Source organism: Oryza sativa, chromosome 5 (assembly GCF_034140825.1).
Source record: "Oryza sativa Japonica Group chromosome 5, ASM3414082v1".
Taxonomy (NCBI): domain Eukaryota; kingdom Viridiplantae; phylum Streptophyta; class Magnoliopsida; order Poales; family Poaceae; genus Oryza; species Oryza sativa.
Window position 1 is genome coordinate 23,169,687 of NC_089039.1, and position 16,564 is coordinate 23,186,250.

At 50.2% G+C, this 16,564-nt stretch overlaps 2 protein-coding genes across 2 annotated transcripts; both read left to right on the forward strand.

Annotated features, from left to right (window-relative positions):
* Window positions 1–2,747: 2,747 nt before the first annotated feature.
* Window positions 2,748–5,592, forward strand: LOC4339066 (pyruvate decarboxylase 1-like). Its single transcript, NM_001402639.1, has 6 exons — window positions 2,748–3,394; window positions 3,497–3,660; window positions 3,754–4,404; window positions 4,504–4,621; window positions 4,714–4,902; window positions 5,027–5,592. The coding sequence occupies exons 1-6, from the start codon at window positions 2,870–2,872 to the stop codon at window positions 5,195–5,197; spliced, it is 1,818 nt and encodes a 605-aa protein (NP_001389568.1). The 5' UTR covers window positions 2,748–2,869; the 3' UTR covers window positions 5,198–5,592.
* A 3,851-nt stretch (window positions 5,593–9,443) lies between these two features.
* Window positions 9,444–12,136, forward strand: LOC4339068 (pyruvate decarboxylase 1). Its single transcript, XM_015782259.3, has 6 exons — window positions 9,444–10,064; window positions 10,168–10,331; window positions 10,418–11,068; window positions 11,173–11,290; window positions 11,387–11,575; window positions 11,699–12,136. Exons 1-6 carry the CDS (start codon window positions 9,540–9,542, stop codon window positions 11,867–11,869), a joined length of 1,818 nt encoding a protein of 605 aa, XP_015637745.1. The 5' UTR covers window positions 9,444–9,539; the 3' UTR covers window positions 11,870–12,136.
* The last annotated feature ends 4,428 nt before the right edge of the window (window positions 12,137–16,564 follow it).

The following is a 16,564-nucleotide window of genomic DNA, read 5'->3' on the forward strand; positions in this document are numbered from 1 at the left end:
AATATTTAATTTATTTCTTCATTTAAGTCTTAAATGCATAAAAACTACAAATAAAAACAACTTGTTTGGAAAAATTTAAATGTGAAATATGTCTAATTTTTATGGATAGAGCGAGTACGAATCTTGCATCAAAGCCTCAAGAATATCCCGTTATACTAGTAAGAGCGAATCAACCAACCAACCAAACCCTTGGACAGTTGGACTGTTTGTTTAACATTGTGCGGGGAGCGAGCGACGACAGCGACGTCCTTCTCACTTTCTCACACTGCACCGTACGTCAATTTAAATTTAGTACTGCCGCGACTAATCACTGAGGTAAACCCGGGGACGCAAATAATCAATCTGCGTTACGGCGTATGTAATACCGAATGGGAAACTGAAGCCTTGTTTGGATCCAAAAAATTTTGATAAAAACGTAACATCAAATGTGTTTGACACATGCAAGAGGCACTAAATGTGAAAAAAAAATCCAATTACACAGTTTACATGTAAATTGTGAGACGAATCTTTTGAGCCTAATTACGCCATGATTTAACAATGTGATGCTACAATAAACATTTACTAATAACGAATTAATTAGGCTTAATAAAATCGTCTCGTAATTTATAAGTGGAATCTGTAATTTATTTTGTTATTAGTCTATATTTAATACTTCAAATACGTGTCCGTATACTTAAAAACTTTACAATAAAAAAGTAAACACACCCTCAGAATTCAGGGTAGTACGACGCACTGGTGCACTCCGCAGTCAAGCATGCGAATAACGTTGCAAAGGTATAGCAAAAAGCACTTATGTGCAAGCAAGCGCGAGTAAAACATGGTGCCTCAAAGACGGTGGAAAAACGGTCGGCAAGCACGTACGAGAGCCGAGAGCGGTCACGGGTGGACGGCAGTACAGCACGGTGCACATCGCTGTTACACGGAGAGAACCCAAGGCGGCAGAGCAACGGCCGCCTGGATAAACAGGCTAGGCAGGCTAGCCACGGGCCGCGCGCGCAGTATTACGCAGTAACGCAGTAAACCCAGGAGCTTCATCGGCACACGTTACTGCGTAATACTACAGTAATACAGTATGATGAGAAACTGACAATTCACTAATTCAGGGTAGTACTACGCACTAGTGCCCTACGCCGTCAAGCATGCGATTAACCGTTGCAAAGGTCGTGGACGGCAGTACGTACGCAACGCGGTGCACATCGCTGCTAAACGGAGAGCGCCCGAGGCGGTGGAGCAACGGGCGGGCCGCGCCGGCAGAGATCTGACCTAAGGGGGAGCGCGGACGAGCAGAGCTTAGAGCAAGTATAATAGTTAGTTATAAGCTTACTATAAATTTAGAAGGAGGAAAGAGGTAGTGAAAAAAAAAGAATGTTGGCTCTCATACAAGAGCTAGCTTATCACAAGCTCCAATATAAATGCATTAAATGTGTAAGTGAGAGATAAAGAGAAAAAGAAAATTGTAGCTAACCTTACAGCTAATTTATTATATATATTGGCTTTAAGATGGTCTAATAGTAGGAAGTGAGCTCTATTATTATCCTTGCTCGAGCAAGTTTAATAGTGCAGCCCGTTGCCGGCTCTAATTTCACACACATCATCTGCATGTGATATAAGAGCCAATAAATACAATAAGCGTTGGCCCATCTGCTATAAAACAAATTTACTTTATTATATGTAGGGCCCACTATTTCAGCCTTTTACTCTCAGCAAGCCTGTGTTACCCACGTGCATGTAGGTTTGGAGTTTATGCCAAGCCTGCGATAAAACTAGCGCCCGTTTTACACTCTCTCTACTTTTCCATCTTCCACGTATGATATAGCCAGCGTATGGGTAACTATTGTACCTGCTCTTACCTAGCTAGGCGTTACAGCGTAGCCGGCGACGGCGCCCGCGTCCAGGTGCACTGCGCGCAGTTGCACATGCGCGGGCGGGTGGGCGCGCGGCGGTGCCCGGTGCACGAGGTGGCGAAAACCAGGGGAGCCGAGACGAGCCAGGGGGCGGGGATCCAACCGCGCAACAAGTCCGGGCCCGGCTTGTCGGCTGGACTGAATGACCGATCACACTGTGTGGGAAAACATAGGCTTAATTCACTATCAGCAATTCAGCAGATGGATTATTGAATTACTAGCACGATAATGAATTGGAGCGTATACGCGTCGTGTAGCGGTGTAGGGTGTTCGAGTTGATTGTTAAATTAAAAAAAAAACGGCGCCTTTTTCCCAGTTGATCAAGAACGCCTATTCTCTACTCGGATACAAAATGAAATCTTTACGTAGAGTAGCATAATACTCCTCCAAAAAGGTATATGCATACGTATATACCAGACTAAGAGTCATGAGGTCTAGTTAGAACTTAGAGGCGTGTTGATCAAATGTGGCACTAATAAAATGCTAAATTAACTTCACATCGACAACAAGGGTTTAATTTCGCATTGCTTATTTAGATTGAGAGTAGTATGTCCACATCGCATATCTTCTTAGTACGATTTGTTAATGAAAAGATGGACGATGATTCGATGAATGCATTCTAGACTGGAGGTTCCAGTTCCAGACCGGTTGACGGTATACACCAATGCATGACGCACAAGGTTTGGCCAGCCAAACCACGGCGAATGGAGCACGCGAAACAAGTCAGGCGATTGCCAGTTTGCCACCCATCTCACCAGACCACAATTCTGCAAGCAGCAACGGCGCCAAAGACGGTTTTTTCTCCTTCCTCTATATAAGCCCCACAATGCCCACCACCAGCTTGTCACAACTCACAGCCAAAACCTCGTACATTTTCAGCTAGCCACAAGCAACACAAGTCCAAGACAAGTCAAGCGTTCGCACCAAGTCAAACCGCGCCTCACTGCCACCTTCGTTTGCGCACCATGGAGCTTGCCCTGGTTGGCAACCCTTCGAATGGCGTGGCGAAGCCGTCGTGCAACTCCGTCGGCTCGCTGCCCGTCGTCAGCTCCAACGCCGTCATCAACCCGCCGGTGACCAGCGCGGCGGGCGCCACGCTCGGCAGGCACCTCGCGAGGCGCCTCGTGCAGATCGGCGCCACCGACGTGTTCGCCGTCCCCGGGGACTTCAACCTCACCCTGCTCGACTACCTCATCGCCGAGCCCGGGCTCAAGCTCATCGGCTGCTGCAATGAGCTCAACGCCGGGTACGCGGCCGACGGCTACGCCCGCGCCCGCGGCGTCGGCGCCTGCGCCGTCACGTTCACCGTCGGTGGCCTCAGCGTGCTCAACGCTATCGCCGGCGCCTACAGCGAGAACCTCCCCGTGATCTGCATCGTCGGCGGGCCCAACTCCAACGACTACGGCACCAACCGCATCCTGCACCACACCATCGGCCTCCCGGACTTCTCACAGGAGCTCCGCTGCTTCCAGACCATCACCTGCTACCAGGTCCGCGCAATGAGCCCTGCCTCTCGTCTTTCTTTTGCACTGGATGTCTGGATGAATTTCGTCGAACACCTGAGCTGAACAGAGTGCGTTGCACGCATGCAGGCCGTCATTAACAACCTCGACGACGCGCACGAGCAGATCGACACCGCCATCGCGACGGCGCTAAGGGAGAGCAAGCCCGTCTACATCAGCGTGGGCTGCAACCTGGCAGGCCTCTCCCACCCAACGTTCAGTCGCGAGCCAGTGCCACTATTCATCTCGCCAAGGTAGTGAACTAAACATACATGATACATGCACGCATCTCGGGTTAAAATCTTCTTTTCTCCATAGTTTCTCAATTTTGACATATGTCCTATCAGGCTGAGCAACAAGGCGAACTTGGAGTACGCCGTCGAAGCCGCGGCGGACTTCCTGAACAAGGCGGTGAAGCCGGTGATGGTCGGTGGGCCAAAGATCCGGGTGGCCAAGGCGAAGAAGGCGTTCGCCGGCATCGCGGAGTCGAGCGGGTACCCGTTCGCGGTGATGCCGTCCGCAAAGGGCCTCGTGCCGGAGCACCACCCGCGGTTCATCGGCACGTACTGGGGCGCCGTGAGCACCACCTTCTGCGCCGAGATCGTCGAGTCCGCCGACGCCTACCTCTTCGCCGGCCCAATCTTCAACGACTACAGCTCCGTCGGCTACTCCCTGCTGCTGAAGCGGGAGAAGGCCGTCATCGTGCAGCCTGACCGCGTGGTGGTCGGCAACGGCCCGGCGTTCGGCTGCATCCTCATGACGGAGTTCCTCGACGCGCTCGCCAAGCGCCTCGACCGCAACACGACGGCATACGACAACTACCGCCGCATCTTCATCCCCGACCGCGAGCCGCCCAATGGCCAGCCCGACGAGCCACTCAGGGTCAACATCCTCTTCAAGCACATCAAGGAGATGCTGTCTGGCGACACCGCCGTCATCGCCGAGACCGGCGACTCGTGGTTCAACTGCCAGAAGCTCAGGCTCCCCGAGGGCTGCGGGTAAGCGCCACGCACCATTCATCTCGTTTCCCGGCAACTATCCACTCTACACGTCAGCTTCCCAAAAGTCAATAACGAAAGGCTGGTCATTCCCAACAGGTACGAGTTCCAGATGCAGTACGGCTCAATCGGTTGGTCCGTCGGCGCCACGCTCGGATACGCCCAGGCGGCCAAGGACAAGCGCGTCATCTCCTGCATCGGCGACGGAAGCTTCCAGGTGCGTCCTCTGCTCATCTGCTGCTGCTGCTATCTCCTCTGTTTCTCGCCAATGGCGGCGGCTGTGCTAATGTGCGTGTGCACGATATACAGATGACGGCGCAGGACGTGTCGACGATGCTGCGGTGCGGGCAGAAGAGCATCATCTTCCTCATCAACAACGGCGGGTACACCATCGAGGTGGAGATCCACGACGGGCCGTACAACGTCATCAAGAACTGGGACTACACCGGCCTCATCGACGCCATCCACAACTCTGACGGCAACTGCTGGACAAAGAAGGTTAATTTCAAACACCACTCCACTACCACTACTACTCTACTAGTAGTACTATAAATACGGCTAAGTGCCATTCGACTGGTCGATCGTGACAGCTAAAAACTTCTTCCCCGCTCTTTTTCTACAGGTCCGGACTGAGGAGGAGCTGATAGAGGCGATCGCGACGGCGACGGGCGCCAAGAAAGACTGCCTCTGCTTCATCGAGATCATCGTGCACAAAGATGACACGAGCAAAGAGCTTCTCGAGTGGGGATCCAGGGTCTCGGCTGCCAACAGCAGGCCGCCTAATCCCCAGTGATCTTGCTGCTCGTCTTCTCAGGACGCACACTCGAAATTGCTGGGCTGCCAATGTCTAAGATGTGCTGCTTATCATCGTCTGTGAATTAATTGTTTAACGCTTCTGTTTCTGTATCCATTCAAAATTTTCTTAGAGAAGAGGTTGAATTAGTACATGTCGATGGGTGTTACCTATCCTATGATAATGTATGTAATTCAAATGCTTGGAATTAATGTTTTGTAAACCTACACTATATTGCGATGCAATAACATGGACGATTTGAAGGAGAAGAGATCACATAGTTATGACCTGCTTGGAAGCCTAGTGTTCGGGCCAATGCACACATGTAAATTGCACGATCGTAATATCGTACTACCTCTGTGCTATAATATAAGAAACTAGTCCAGATTCATATACTAGGGTGTCTCATTCTGTACGAGGTTCTTATATTCTGAGATGGAGGGAGTAATACTTTTTCACGTTGGGCTCAATTTCGCATTTAGATGGGCCGTAACATACAAATTTTATGCCGGTTTCTGGCCCAATCCGTCGGAAAACAAGAGTCGCTGCGCTTCCACGGCCTCAACCTCTCACATCTCGAGCGTGTGTGCGTCGGTAGGAGCGCCACCGACACCAGTGCCACCGCCGCCGCAGTTCTCGAATCCCCACCGGCCACCGCCACTATCCTACTACCGTTTAGTCCGATCTCAACCGCCGGTTCACCTCCATCTACTCAGCTCCTAGCTGCGACCGCTAGAATCGATCCGCGGTGGTGGTACCACCGCGGTTGTGGCGCCCCTCGATCCGTGCCACCACCAGAAGGATGCCTCGATTAGCATTGACACTAGGGAGGTCTTCGTCTGCTCCTCCGCCTTGTGCCACCGCAGGCAGGCCTCCAACTAGCCCGGATCCGTGTTCACCATTAGCACCAATCCCAGTCGGAGCCTCTCTCCACTGCACGAGCTTTCATTCCCACTAGTGAGATGAAAATAAAGTTGATACGACCGGATAATACTCACATCATATTTGTCTTCATATTGTTTTTGTCGGATAAGAAAACGAATACGAATAGCTTAGTTACGAAAACAAATACGAATTATCTTAAATATGAATAAGAATCGAATATAATCAGACATAAATACGAAAATATTATTTCCTCGGAACACATAAACCACTTAAACTTCTAATATATATATAACCAATGGAGACGACGCAACGGTGAGACCGAGAAGGTGAGGGATTGAGTCGCAAAGGTGTAGACTGCCTCTCTTCCTAGTTTCCAGAGCCACACCTCGACAAGCTTCTCTACCTCTGTCTCTACCTCAATCTCCAGCACCGCATGTCGAGATGAGGTCACCTGAATCCTTGTGCCTCAATTGGCTTGGTTTTAATAGATAACGGAGTTCATATATATGGTTTTATGATTGAGTGACGGGTGGGGAGAGAAGGAGGAGGGGCGGATGCGAACGACACCAGTGGGGATTGGTGGCCGTGGCGCGACGGAGGGGTCCGCGAAGTCATCGGGCACAACGGACAAGCATGTTCCCTCGTGGGCACGCCTAGGCTCCGACGAGCAGCCGCCCTAGACACGCGAGGCACGACGATTGGGCCAACAAAAGCCTGGCGCCGTCTAGCTCCCCTTCTATGCCTACGTGCTCTCCTCCGTCATTACCATCATACGCCTCTCTACCTCCTTCAACTCCTCTATTTCTCTCTGATCCCCAAATCCTCTAAGATTCCCATGGTCATACTGCCACCATTGCGTCGCCTCCCTCTCCTGCTCGCTGGTGCTGCTTCCCGTCGACGGCGATGACACCCATGGCATCAACGGAGGGGATAGAGAGATAAGAGAGATGTGAGAGTTGATAGAGAGATAAGAGAGATGTGAGAGTTGATATATGGGTTCAGGGGTAATTTTAACATTTCACATGATTTATCTCATCTTAAAAAAATATTTTAATGGGTGCAGTGTCCGCTGGTAAATTACCACATTTATTAAGTGTTTTCATCAATAGTCATTTCGTGCGGTGTCTTACAGCTAAAACTGCAGAGTCACCATGTTTTATAGCAAAATTTATTTTTTGAAAAGATAGACACGCGCACTGATGGCCAATGGCCCAACAGCGAGAAGAATACTGTTTGCAAACTTTTGGCTCATTTCCCTTTCAGTCCTACTTGCAGATCAAATTATTCATCACTATTAGAATCTTTCATCAAAGCCTCAAGAATATCCCGTTATACTCTCTCCGTACTCGTAAAGAAAGTTGTTTTGAACAGCGACACAGTCTCCAAAACACAATTTTGACTTCTCGTTTCTATAAAAATACTTATTGAAAAGTGATATATGTATACTTTTATAAAAGTATTTTTCAAGACAAATCAATTCATATAATTTTTATACTTACAAACTCAACAAATTAATAGTTATTTATGATTTATGTACTTAATGTTTGACTTAAATATTATCTTAAATGACTTTCTTTCTTTACTATTAAGTGATATATGTATACTTTTATAAAAATATTTTTCAAGACAAATCAATTCATATAATTTTTACACTTACAAACTCAACAAATTAATAGTTATTTATGATTTATGTACTTAATGTTTGACTTAAATATTATCTTAAATTACTTTCTTTACTATTACAGAGTACCGAGGAACTAATAAAAGTGGAAGAACCAACTGAACCCTTGGACTGTTTGTCTACGTTGTGCGTGGAGCGACGACAGCGACGTCCTTCTCACTTTATCACACTGCGCCGGATGTCAACTTAAATTAGTACTGCCGCGACTGATCACTGAGGTAAACCCGGGGAATTCCATCTGAGTTACGGCGTAATCCCGAATGAGAAACTGAGAATTCAGGCCGGTACGCACGCATGCGCTTAACGCTGCAAAAGTACCAAGCACGTACGTAACGTGCGCACCGCGCGAGGAAACATGGGGCCAAAGACGGTGGGAAAACAGCTGCCAGGCACGTAAAAGGCAAGTACGCCACGCTGCACATCGCTGTTACACGGAGAGAACCCGAGGCAGTAGGTGAGCCGAGCGCCCGAGCCGCGGGCTGCGCGCGCCGGCAGATCTGACCCTTGGGGGAGCAGACGAGCAGAGATAGCTACAGTAGCCAGTAGGAGCGTAGCCGGCGACGGCGCCGCGCGCAGGTGCACTGCACACGGTTGCGCTAGCGCGGGCGGGCGCGCGGTGGGTGGAAACCAGGGGAGCATGCAGAGACGAGCCAGGGGGAGGGGATGCAACAGTGCAAGTAGTCCGGGCCGGCCGGCTGGTCGGCTCGGCTCGACTGAAATCACACTGTGGTAGTCTAGACCGCGGGCCCCATGGGGTAAACCCCTATTTAGATGTTTACCCCTATTTAGATGCTTAGAGAAAGTTTAATGGTATAGTCCACTACTAGCTCCAATTCATCTATAGTCAATCTAATAGCCAATTCATACAATAGTTGCTTAATATACTATTAATACCTGGTCCCACCTATCATATTCACATTACGTCTTGAAGTCCGTGCTGCAGCTAGTTTACCCCGCTACTTTTCTCTCTCTTCCTTTATCTCTTTAAAATATGCTTATAGTTGCTTATAGCCTGCTATCCTACATGCTCTTAGCATATGGATTCTTCAATTACTAGCTCGAAAATGAATTGGAGTGTATACACGTCGTGTAGCGGTGTAGGATGCTTGAATTGCTTGTTAAATAAAAAAAAACCGGTGCCTTTTTCCTAGTAGATCAATAACACCTGTTATCTGCTCGGTTAAAAATGAAATCTTTATATAGAGTAGTATATCATTGCCCAAAAAGGTATTTGCATACGTATATACCAGTCTAGTAGTGTCATAAGACCAAGTTAGATTGGCGTTGGCCTTAAGTCCCACTAATAAAATGCCAAATTTACTTCACATCGACAACAGGGAGTTTAAATTTGCTTTGCTTATTTAGCTTGATAGTAGTATGTCCACATCGCATATCCTCTCAATACGATTTGTTAATGAAAAGATGGACGATGATTCGATGAATGCATCGTACTAGACTGGAGTTTCCAGACAGGTTGACGGTATACACAAATCACAAATGCAGGACGCACAAGGTTTGCCTTGGCCAAACCACGGCAACGGAGCACGCGAAACAAACAAGCTAATCAGGCGATTACCACCCATCCTGCCATCCACCAGACCACAATTCTGCACGCTGCAACGGCAAAAATGGTTTTTTCTCCCTCTTGTATATAAGCCCCATAATGTTCACCACTCGCTTGTCAATTTCAGCTAAGCAGAAATCAACACAAGTCCAAGTCAAGTCAAGCGTTCTCACTAAATCAAACCCCCTCACTGCCACCTTCGTTTGCGCGCCATGGAGCTTGCCCTGGTTGGCGACCCTTCGAATGGCGTGGCGAAGCCGTCGTGCGACTCCGTCGGCTCGCTGCCCGCCGTCAGCTCCAAGGCCGTCATCCACCCGCCGGTGACCAGCGCGGCGGGCGCCACGCTCGGCAGGCACCTCGCGAGGCGCCTCGTGCAGATCGGCGCCACCGACGTGTTCGCCGTCCCCGGGGACTTCAACCTCACCCTGCTCGACTACCTCATCGCCGAGCCCGGGCTCAAGCTCATCGGCTGCTGCAACGAGCTCAACGCCGGGTACGCGGCCGACGGCTACGCCCGCGCCCGCGGCGTCGGCGCGTGCGCCGTCACGTTCACCGTCGGTGGCCTCAGCGTGCTCAACGCCATCGCCGGCGCCTACAGCGAGAACCTCCCCGTGATCTGCATCGTCGGCGGGCCCAACTCCAACGACTACGGCACCAACCGCATCCTGCACCACACCATCGGCCTCCCGGACTTCTCACAGGAGCTCCGCTGCTTCCAGACCATCACCTGCTACCAGGTCCGCGCAATGAGCCCTGCCCTCGTCTTTCTTTTGCACTGAGTGTCTTGCTGCATTTCGTCGAACACCTGAGCTGAACAGAGAGTGCGTTGCACGCATGCAGGCCGTCATTAACAACCTCGACGACGCGCACGAGCAGATCGACACCGCCATAGCGACGGCACTAAGGGAGAGCAAGCCAGTGTACATCAGCGTGGGCTGCAACCTGGCGGGCCTCTCTCACCCGACGTTTAGCCGCGAGCCAGTGCCGTTGTTCATCTCGCCAAGGTAATACTGAGCTCAAAACGCATGCATCTTGTGTTAGAATCTTTTTTTATCCATTAGTTTATTAATTTTGGTATCTGTTCCATTAGATTGAGCAACAAGGCGAACTTGGAGCACGCCGTCGAAGCCGCGGCGGACTTCCTGAACAAGGCGGTGAAGCCGGTGATGGTCGGGGGGCCAAAGATCCGGGTGGCCAAGGCGAAGAAGGCGTTCGCCGGCATCGCGGAGTCGAGCGGGTACCCGTTCGCGGTGATGCCGTCCGCCAAGGGCCTCGTGCCGGAGCACCACCCGCGGTTCATCGGCACGTACTGGGGCGCCGTGAGCACCACCTTCTGCGCCGAGATCGTCGAGTCCGCCGACGCCTACCTCTTCGCCGGCCCGATCTTCAACGACTACAGCTCCGTCGGCTACTCCCTGCTGCTGAAGCGGGAGAAGGCCGTCATCGTGCAGCCCGACCGCGTGGTGGTCGGCAACGGCCCGGCGTTCGGCTGCATCCTCATGACTGAGTTCCTCGACGCGCTCGCCAAACGCCTCGACCGCAACACGACGGCGTACGACAACTACCGCCGCATCTTCATCCCCGACCGCGAGCCGCCCAACGGCCAGCCCGACGAGCCACTCAGGGTCAACATCCTCTTCAAGCACATCAAGGAGTTGCTGTCCGGCGACACCGCCGTCATCGCCGAGACCGGTGACTCGTGGTTCAACTGCCAGAAGCTCAGGCTCCCCGAGGGCTGCGGGTAAACGCCACGCACACCGATCGTCTCCACGCCCCCGACAACCTTCCACGCTTTCACCTCAGCTTCCCAAAATTCAATAACGAAAGGCTGGTCATTCCCAACAGGTACGAGTTCCAGATGCAGTACGGCTCGATCGGGTGGTCCGTCGGCGCCACGCTCGGCTACGCCCAGGCGGCCAAGGACAAGCGCGTCATCTCCTGCATCGGTGACGGTAGCTTCCAGGTGCGTCCTCTGCTGCTACGATCTCTGTTTTTCTCGCCAATGGCGGCGGCTGTGGCGCTGTACTAATGCAGTAATGCGGTTTCGCGCGACGTACAGATGACGGCGCAGGACGTGTCGACGATGTTGCGGTGCGGGCAGAAGAGCATCATCTTCCTCATCAATAATGGTGGGTACACCATCGAGGTGGAGATCCACGACGGGCCGTACAACGTCATCAAGAACTGGGACTACACCGGCCTCATCGACGCCATCCACAACTCTGACGGCAACTGCTGGACAAAGAAGGTTGGGTTCAAACACCACCACTACTAGTAACTACTGCTACTAGTAGTACTAAATACGGCTAAGTGCAATTGGACTGCTCGATCGTGACAGCTGAAAACCTTTTTTGCCGTTGTTTTTCAACAGGTCCGGACTGAGGAGGAGCTGATAGAGGCGATCGCGACGGCAACGGGCGCCAAGAAAGATTGCCTCTGCTTCATCGAGATCATCGTGCACAAGGATGACACGAGCAAAGAGCTTCTCGAGTGGGGATCCAGGGTATCGGCTGCCAACAGCAGGCCGCCGAATCCCCAGTGATTTTGCTAGCTGGTCTTCTCATGACGCACACTCGAATGCGCTAGTCTGCCAATGTCCGAGATATGCTGCCCATTATCGTCTGTGAATTAATTGTCTAATGCGTCTGCATCCAGTTAAATTTTCTCAGCCGAGAGGTTGAAGTATTTATGTAGATGGGGTTGCCCGTCTTATGATTATGTTTGTAATTCAATATGCTTGGCATTAATGTTTTGTAAACCTGTAATGTATTGCGATGAAATAACATGGACGATTTGAAGGAGAAGAAAATCACATATCTAGACAATTTACTTGACCATTATAGTACTATCAGATTAGTTGATCATTATAGCACTATCAGACTGTCTCGTTGTTTGCTAATCAATGTCAAAATAAGAATTTTGAAGTTTAATTTTGGGTCGATTTTGAAGGTTTTTTTCATCACACTTTGTTTTTCTATTTTGACTTTTAAAATGTATGAGAATGCAAATATAAACGCTTTACTCATAAAATATTTTTTCTCTACGGCTTATAACAAACCATAAGAGAAATGTTTATTTTGTTCTATTCACAAGAGTAACATCAGACTAGAGAATAGTGATGTGGAGGGCTGGAGGCCGAAAGTTCGCTGGGCCCAAAAATGCCCATGCTTCCTGTTTATTTGGGTCCATGATCGGGGCCCACGAAGGCCGCAGAGAATAACGTAGAAAACCGGCAGTGGTAATAGTAGTATTTTGGTTCCGGTCTACAATCCGCTCAAAAATGAAAAACCGGCAGTGGTAGTGGTACGGCCGTGTTTAGTTTCCCCCTATTCGGCTATTCCCAACTTTCTATCACATCATATCACATTAAAAACTTTCTTACACACATAAATTTTCAACTTTTTTTCCAAACTTTCAACTTTTTTAAAACTTTCAACTTTTTTCAGGAACTAAACACACCCGTAGTATTTTGGTTCCAGACCAAACCAAACGCTTGAAACAATATTATGGAAAAATCCTTTTCTAAAGTAACAGTATAAATTTCAATGTCACTCAATAATTTTTTAATGTAAATTCGATGTACATATCTTTACCTATTATAAAAATTTAAGATGTTTTGACTCTTGTCTTTGGAATCTGCCTGATCGGAAACAAGAACGAGAAATCAAGGTCGAGGGTGGATGGCGGAGAGGAGCTCTGGCGACTCGCCAGGCGACTCCTCAGCGCTCACGCCCCTAGTTGGATCTCCGACCACCCCACCGCTTATTCTTACCACCTTGAATCAACAAGCTCCTGCTCCGCCTCTGCTGCATCAATCTTCAGGTAACACTCTAAGCTTAGCTCGCCCAGGAGTCTCCTTCCAAAACTATGTCCTACGTTCTTTCTCGTCTTCAGTAACCCCTGCCTGTGCTATCTCCACCATTGCTCCTGTTCTTTCCATGTTTCTGTCTGCGGGGCACAATTATACAGCACCAGTGTTTCAAACCAAAACATGGCAAATGCGATTGTCAAGTGCGGATACAGATTCTGGGCAGGCCATCGTCTGGTTTTTCATGGATCATACCATTCTGCTGCTTCTTCTGTTCTCAAGGTTGGCTCACCTGTTCTTCACTGTTCTTCACTACTGGCACCAAAGTCAAGCCCTCCTGTTAGAAAGTACGAGAATTTTTACTATGAAGAGACAGTTACTGTTGGGAAAATTAACTGCCCTCTCTTCCAGCCAGCTGCCCCTAGTTCGCCAAATGAAAGCCTGCTGCTAAGGGATTTTTGCTTCCCGCCTCAGAAAAAGATCGATCGTACAAGGAGGTTTTGCTGTCCCAACCACCACCAGCTCCTCAGCCAAAAACCAAAACCAGCCGCTCCCCCACCCTCCACAAAGAAATCCCCATTGCAAACCACTGCTTTCGCTGCCTTGCTTCCGACCACCTTGTCCGCGACTGCCGTGACCCTATTCGCTGTATTCTCTGCCGGTGGCTGGGCCATCGTAAGCCGGACTGTCCAACCCTTCCCAGCATGCTACCCAAAACCACCGCCTGGTTCTGCTGCTCGCCTGCCTTGGCAGCTGACCTTGTTCACAACCCGACCGCCATCCACCACTCCCCCAACACCTCCAGATCCCCTCCCACTGTAGCCTCCCCACCTGCAACTCAGCCTCTCCAGCTCCCACCCGCTCACGTACTCCAGGCGGGTCCCCGCAACCTCACCACCTCGGATCTGCTCTCCGCTGTGGCGACTCAGCTCCGGTCAGCGTCAGGCAGCGTGGCCAGATCGGCTGTGCAGGGATCATCTTCAGGCTCCAGCAGGATCTCAGGGCTCTCACCTCACTCGGTCCAAGTTTTGTCTGAGACTCGCCCCAGCTCTCTGGCAGCGCATCTTGTGAGTTCTAGTGTTCCTACAGCTGTTTCTAGTCCAGTCTCCATGCACTCAGTTAAGGCTTGTTTCATAGCAGCGGGCAAAACTAAGATGTACCCTGAGATCCCAGAATCCTCCCACAGTGCCAGCAACAGGAGTGGTCCTCTGGTCCCTTTTGTCGACATTCCTATGGACAGGGTTTCCCCGGCTGTAACTTTACCTAGATCTACACCCCCCCAAACCTCCAACAACATGCCCCCACCCCAACCTACCCGCAGATCCACAAATCCCTCCACCCCCCTCAACCCACCCTCCAGATCTCCGCCACCATCCCACCCAGTCCTGACACCACACCACACCCCTCCACCACCAACTAACATCACCCCCCCTGAACCCCTCAAACCAAAACACCCACATAGCCGCCCAGCCACCATCTTCTATTGGCAGCGCCATTGTTTTGAATAACTCTGATTCCATTGATGTTTTCATGCCCAATGCAGACATGACTTTCGCTGCCTGCTTTGCCCATGCTTACATAGATCCCCCAGCTGCTTGCCCAGCCTCTATCATTAGAGGAGCCATCCGAGCTAGACTGCCAAATATCACTTATGCCCTCCACCCAACCTGCCGGGGCGCGCTCGTCCTCGAGTTTGACTCCCCCGTGGACCGTGAAGCTGCTATTGAGCTGGGCAGCTCTCTAAACAGCATGGGACATAATGTCACTTTGGTTAGACATGAGGCTACAGAGGCCAGGTTTTTTGCCCTCAGGTGACACCCTTCATGAACTGGATATAACTGATTTCCCGCACGAACACTGGTTTGAGGATGACATCAAGATTGCTCTTGATGTGCTAGGCGAGGTAATTGAGATTGACGAGCAATGCACTATAGGCAAGGATTATTCATCTCTCCGCCTAATCCTAGAGACCCACAGGGATAGGGTCATCCCAACTTTCATCTGGGTCAATAATCCTCTTCATGATGGAACTGCAACAAAGATCCAAGTGATCCACACCTGGGACCGTGCTGAAAGCTTTGATGACAATGGGCACTACTTTCGTCGTTTCCCACCATACCAGCCACCGCGCAACCCACCTCAACAACGCCAAACAAGCTACCTGCAGTTCCTTCGCCAACAACATGCTGCTATGCTGCCCAGGTTTAACCCGATGCAGCGCAATGGCATGGAAGCCTTGGACCAGGGTTCAGGCTCTGTTGAACCCATAACTGAAGTGATAGCCCTGCCCTAGTATAATAACTGGAATGTGTTCTTAGGTCAAGAGGACCCTGAAAATTTGGAAGTAACCACGCAGCTTGAAACCTCGCAGCGGCCGGACACTCCTCAATTATCTGATGATCCTGTGCAAGCCCCCTCAGCTCAGTCTGCTGGGGAATCGGGCAAGTTCCCCAGAGTGAAGAAAGTAGCAGTCAAGCCTCCTGGACCATCTGAAGAGATTCGCAGGCAAAGTGATCGCCTAGTTGCCAAAGAACCATCCTCCTTTCAGTCCATGAAGGATAAGGCAGTCAGGGTAAAGAACATCAAAGAGAAACTGGCAGCTTGTTCTATCAGGCTTCAGCACACCTTCCGCAAGCACAACCTTCTCAATGATCCTTCGCTTCATGTCTCGCCCTCTGCAATCAAGGAGCTGGCCTCTGTCTACAACTTAGATGAGGCTGCCACAAAGGAGCTTGAATCGGTGCTCATGGGTGACATATGAGCAATTTTCTGCAAGTCTGCCTGGAGTCCTCCTGCTACTGCTGCTGTGTTTTTATGCCCTGCAGAGACTCCTCCTCCTCCCTCTATTTATGTATCCCCCCACCTCTGTGGCGACCTATTATGTATGATGTCTAATGCTAGAATTCTATCTGTGCTCTCGTGGAATGTAAGAGGGTTAGGTGACCCTTCTAAGAGACCTATTATTTATAATTCTGTGTCGCTTGCAGCCCCCGCTATTGTTGTTCTCCAGGAAACAAAACTCTCCAACATTTTTCCATCCGATTTTAGATCTTTTCTACCCCCTTCGCTTAGCTCCTTTGTTTTCTCTCCTGCGTCCGGTTCTAGTAGGGGCCTCGTCACCGCTTGGAATTCCAACCTCCTCTCCAAAACAACTTTCATCTCCCGTAAACACACTCTAACGGTTGGCTTCTCCTATAACATTTCAAATCTCTGCTTCTTTGTTACAAATGTCTATGCTCCCACAGATCCCCTTCAGAAAACTTTCTTCCTTGATGATCTCCTTGAACTCTCCTCCAATTTCTCTAGCCCGTGGATGCTTATCGGCGACTTCAACCTCATTCGCTCCCCCCATGAGAAAAACAACCCCTCCTTTGACCATCTTTCTGCGGATCTCTTCAACAAAAAGATCAATGAACTTGCTCTTTTAGA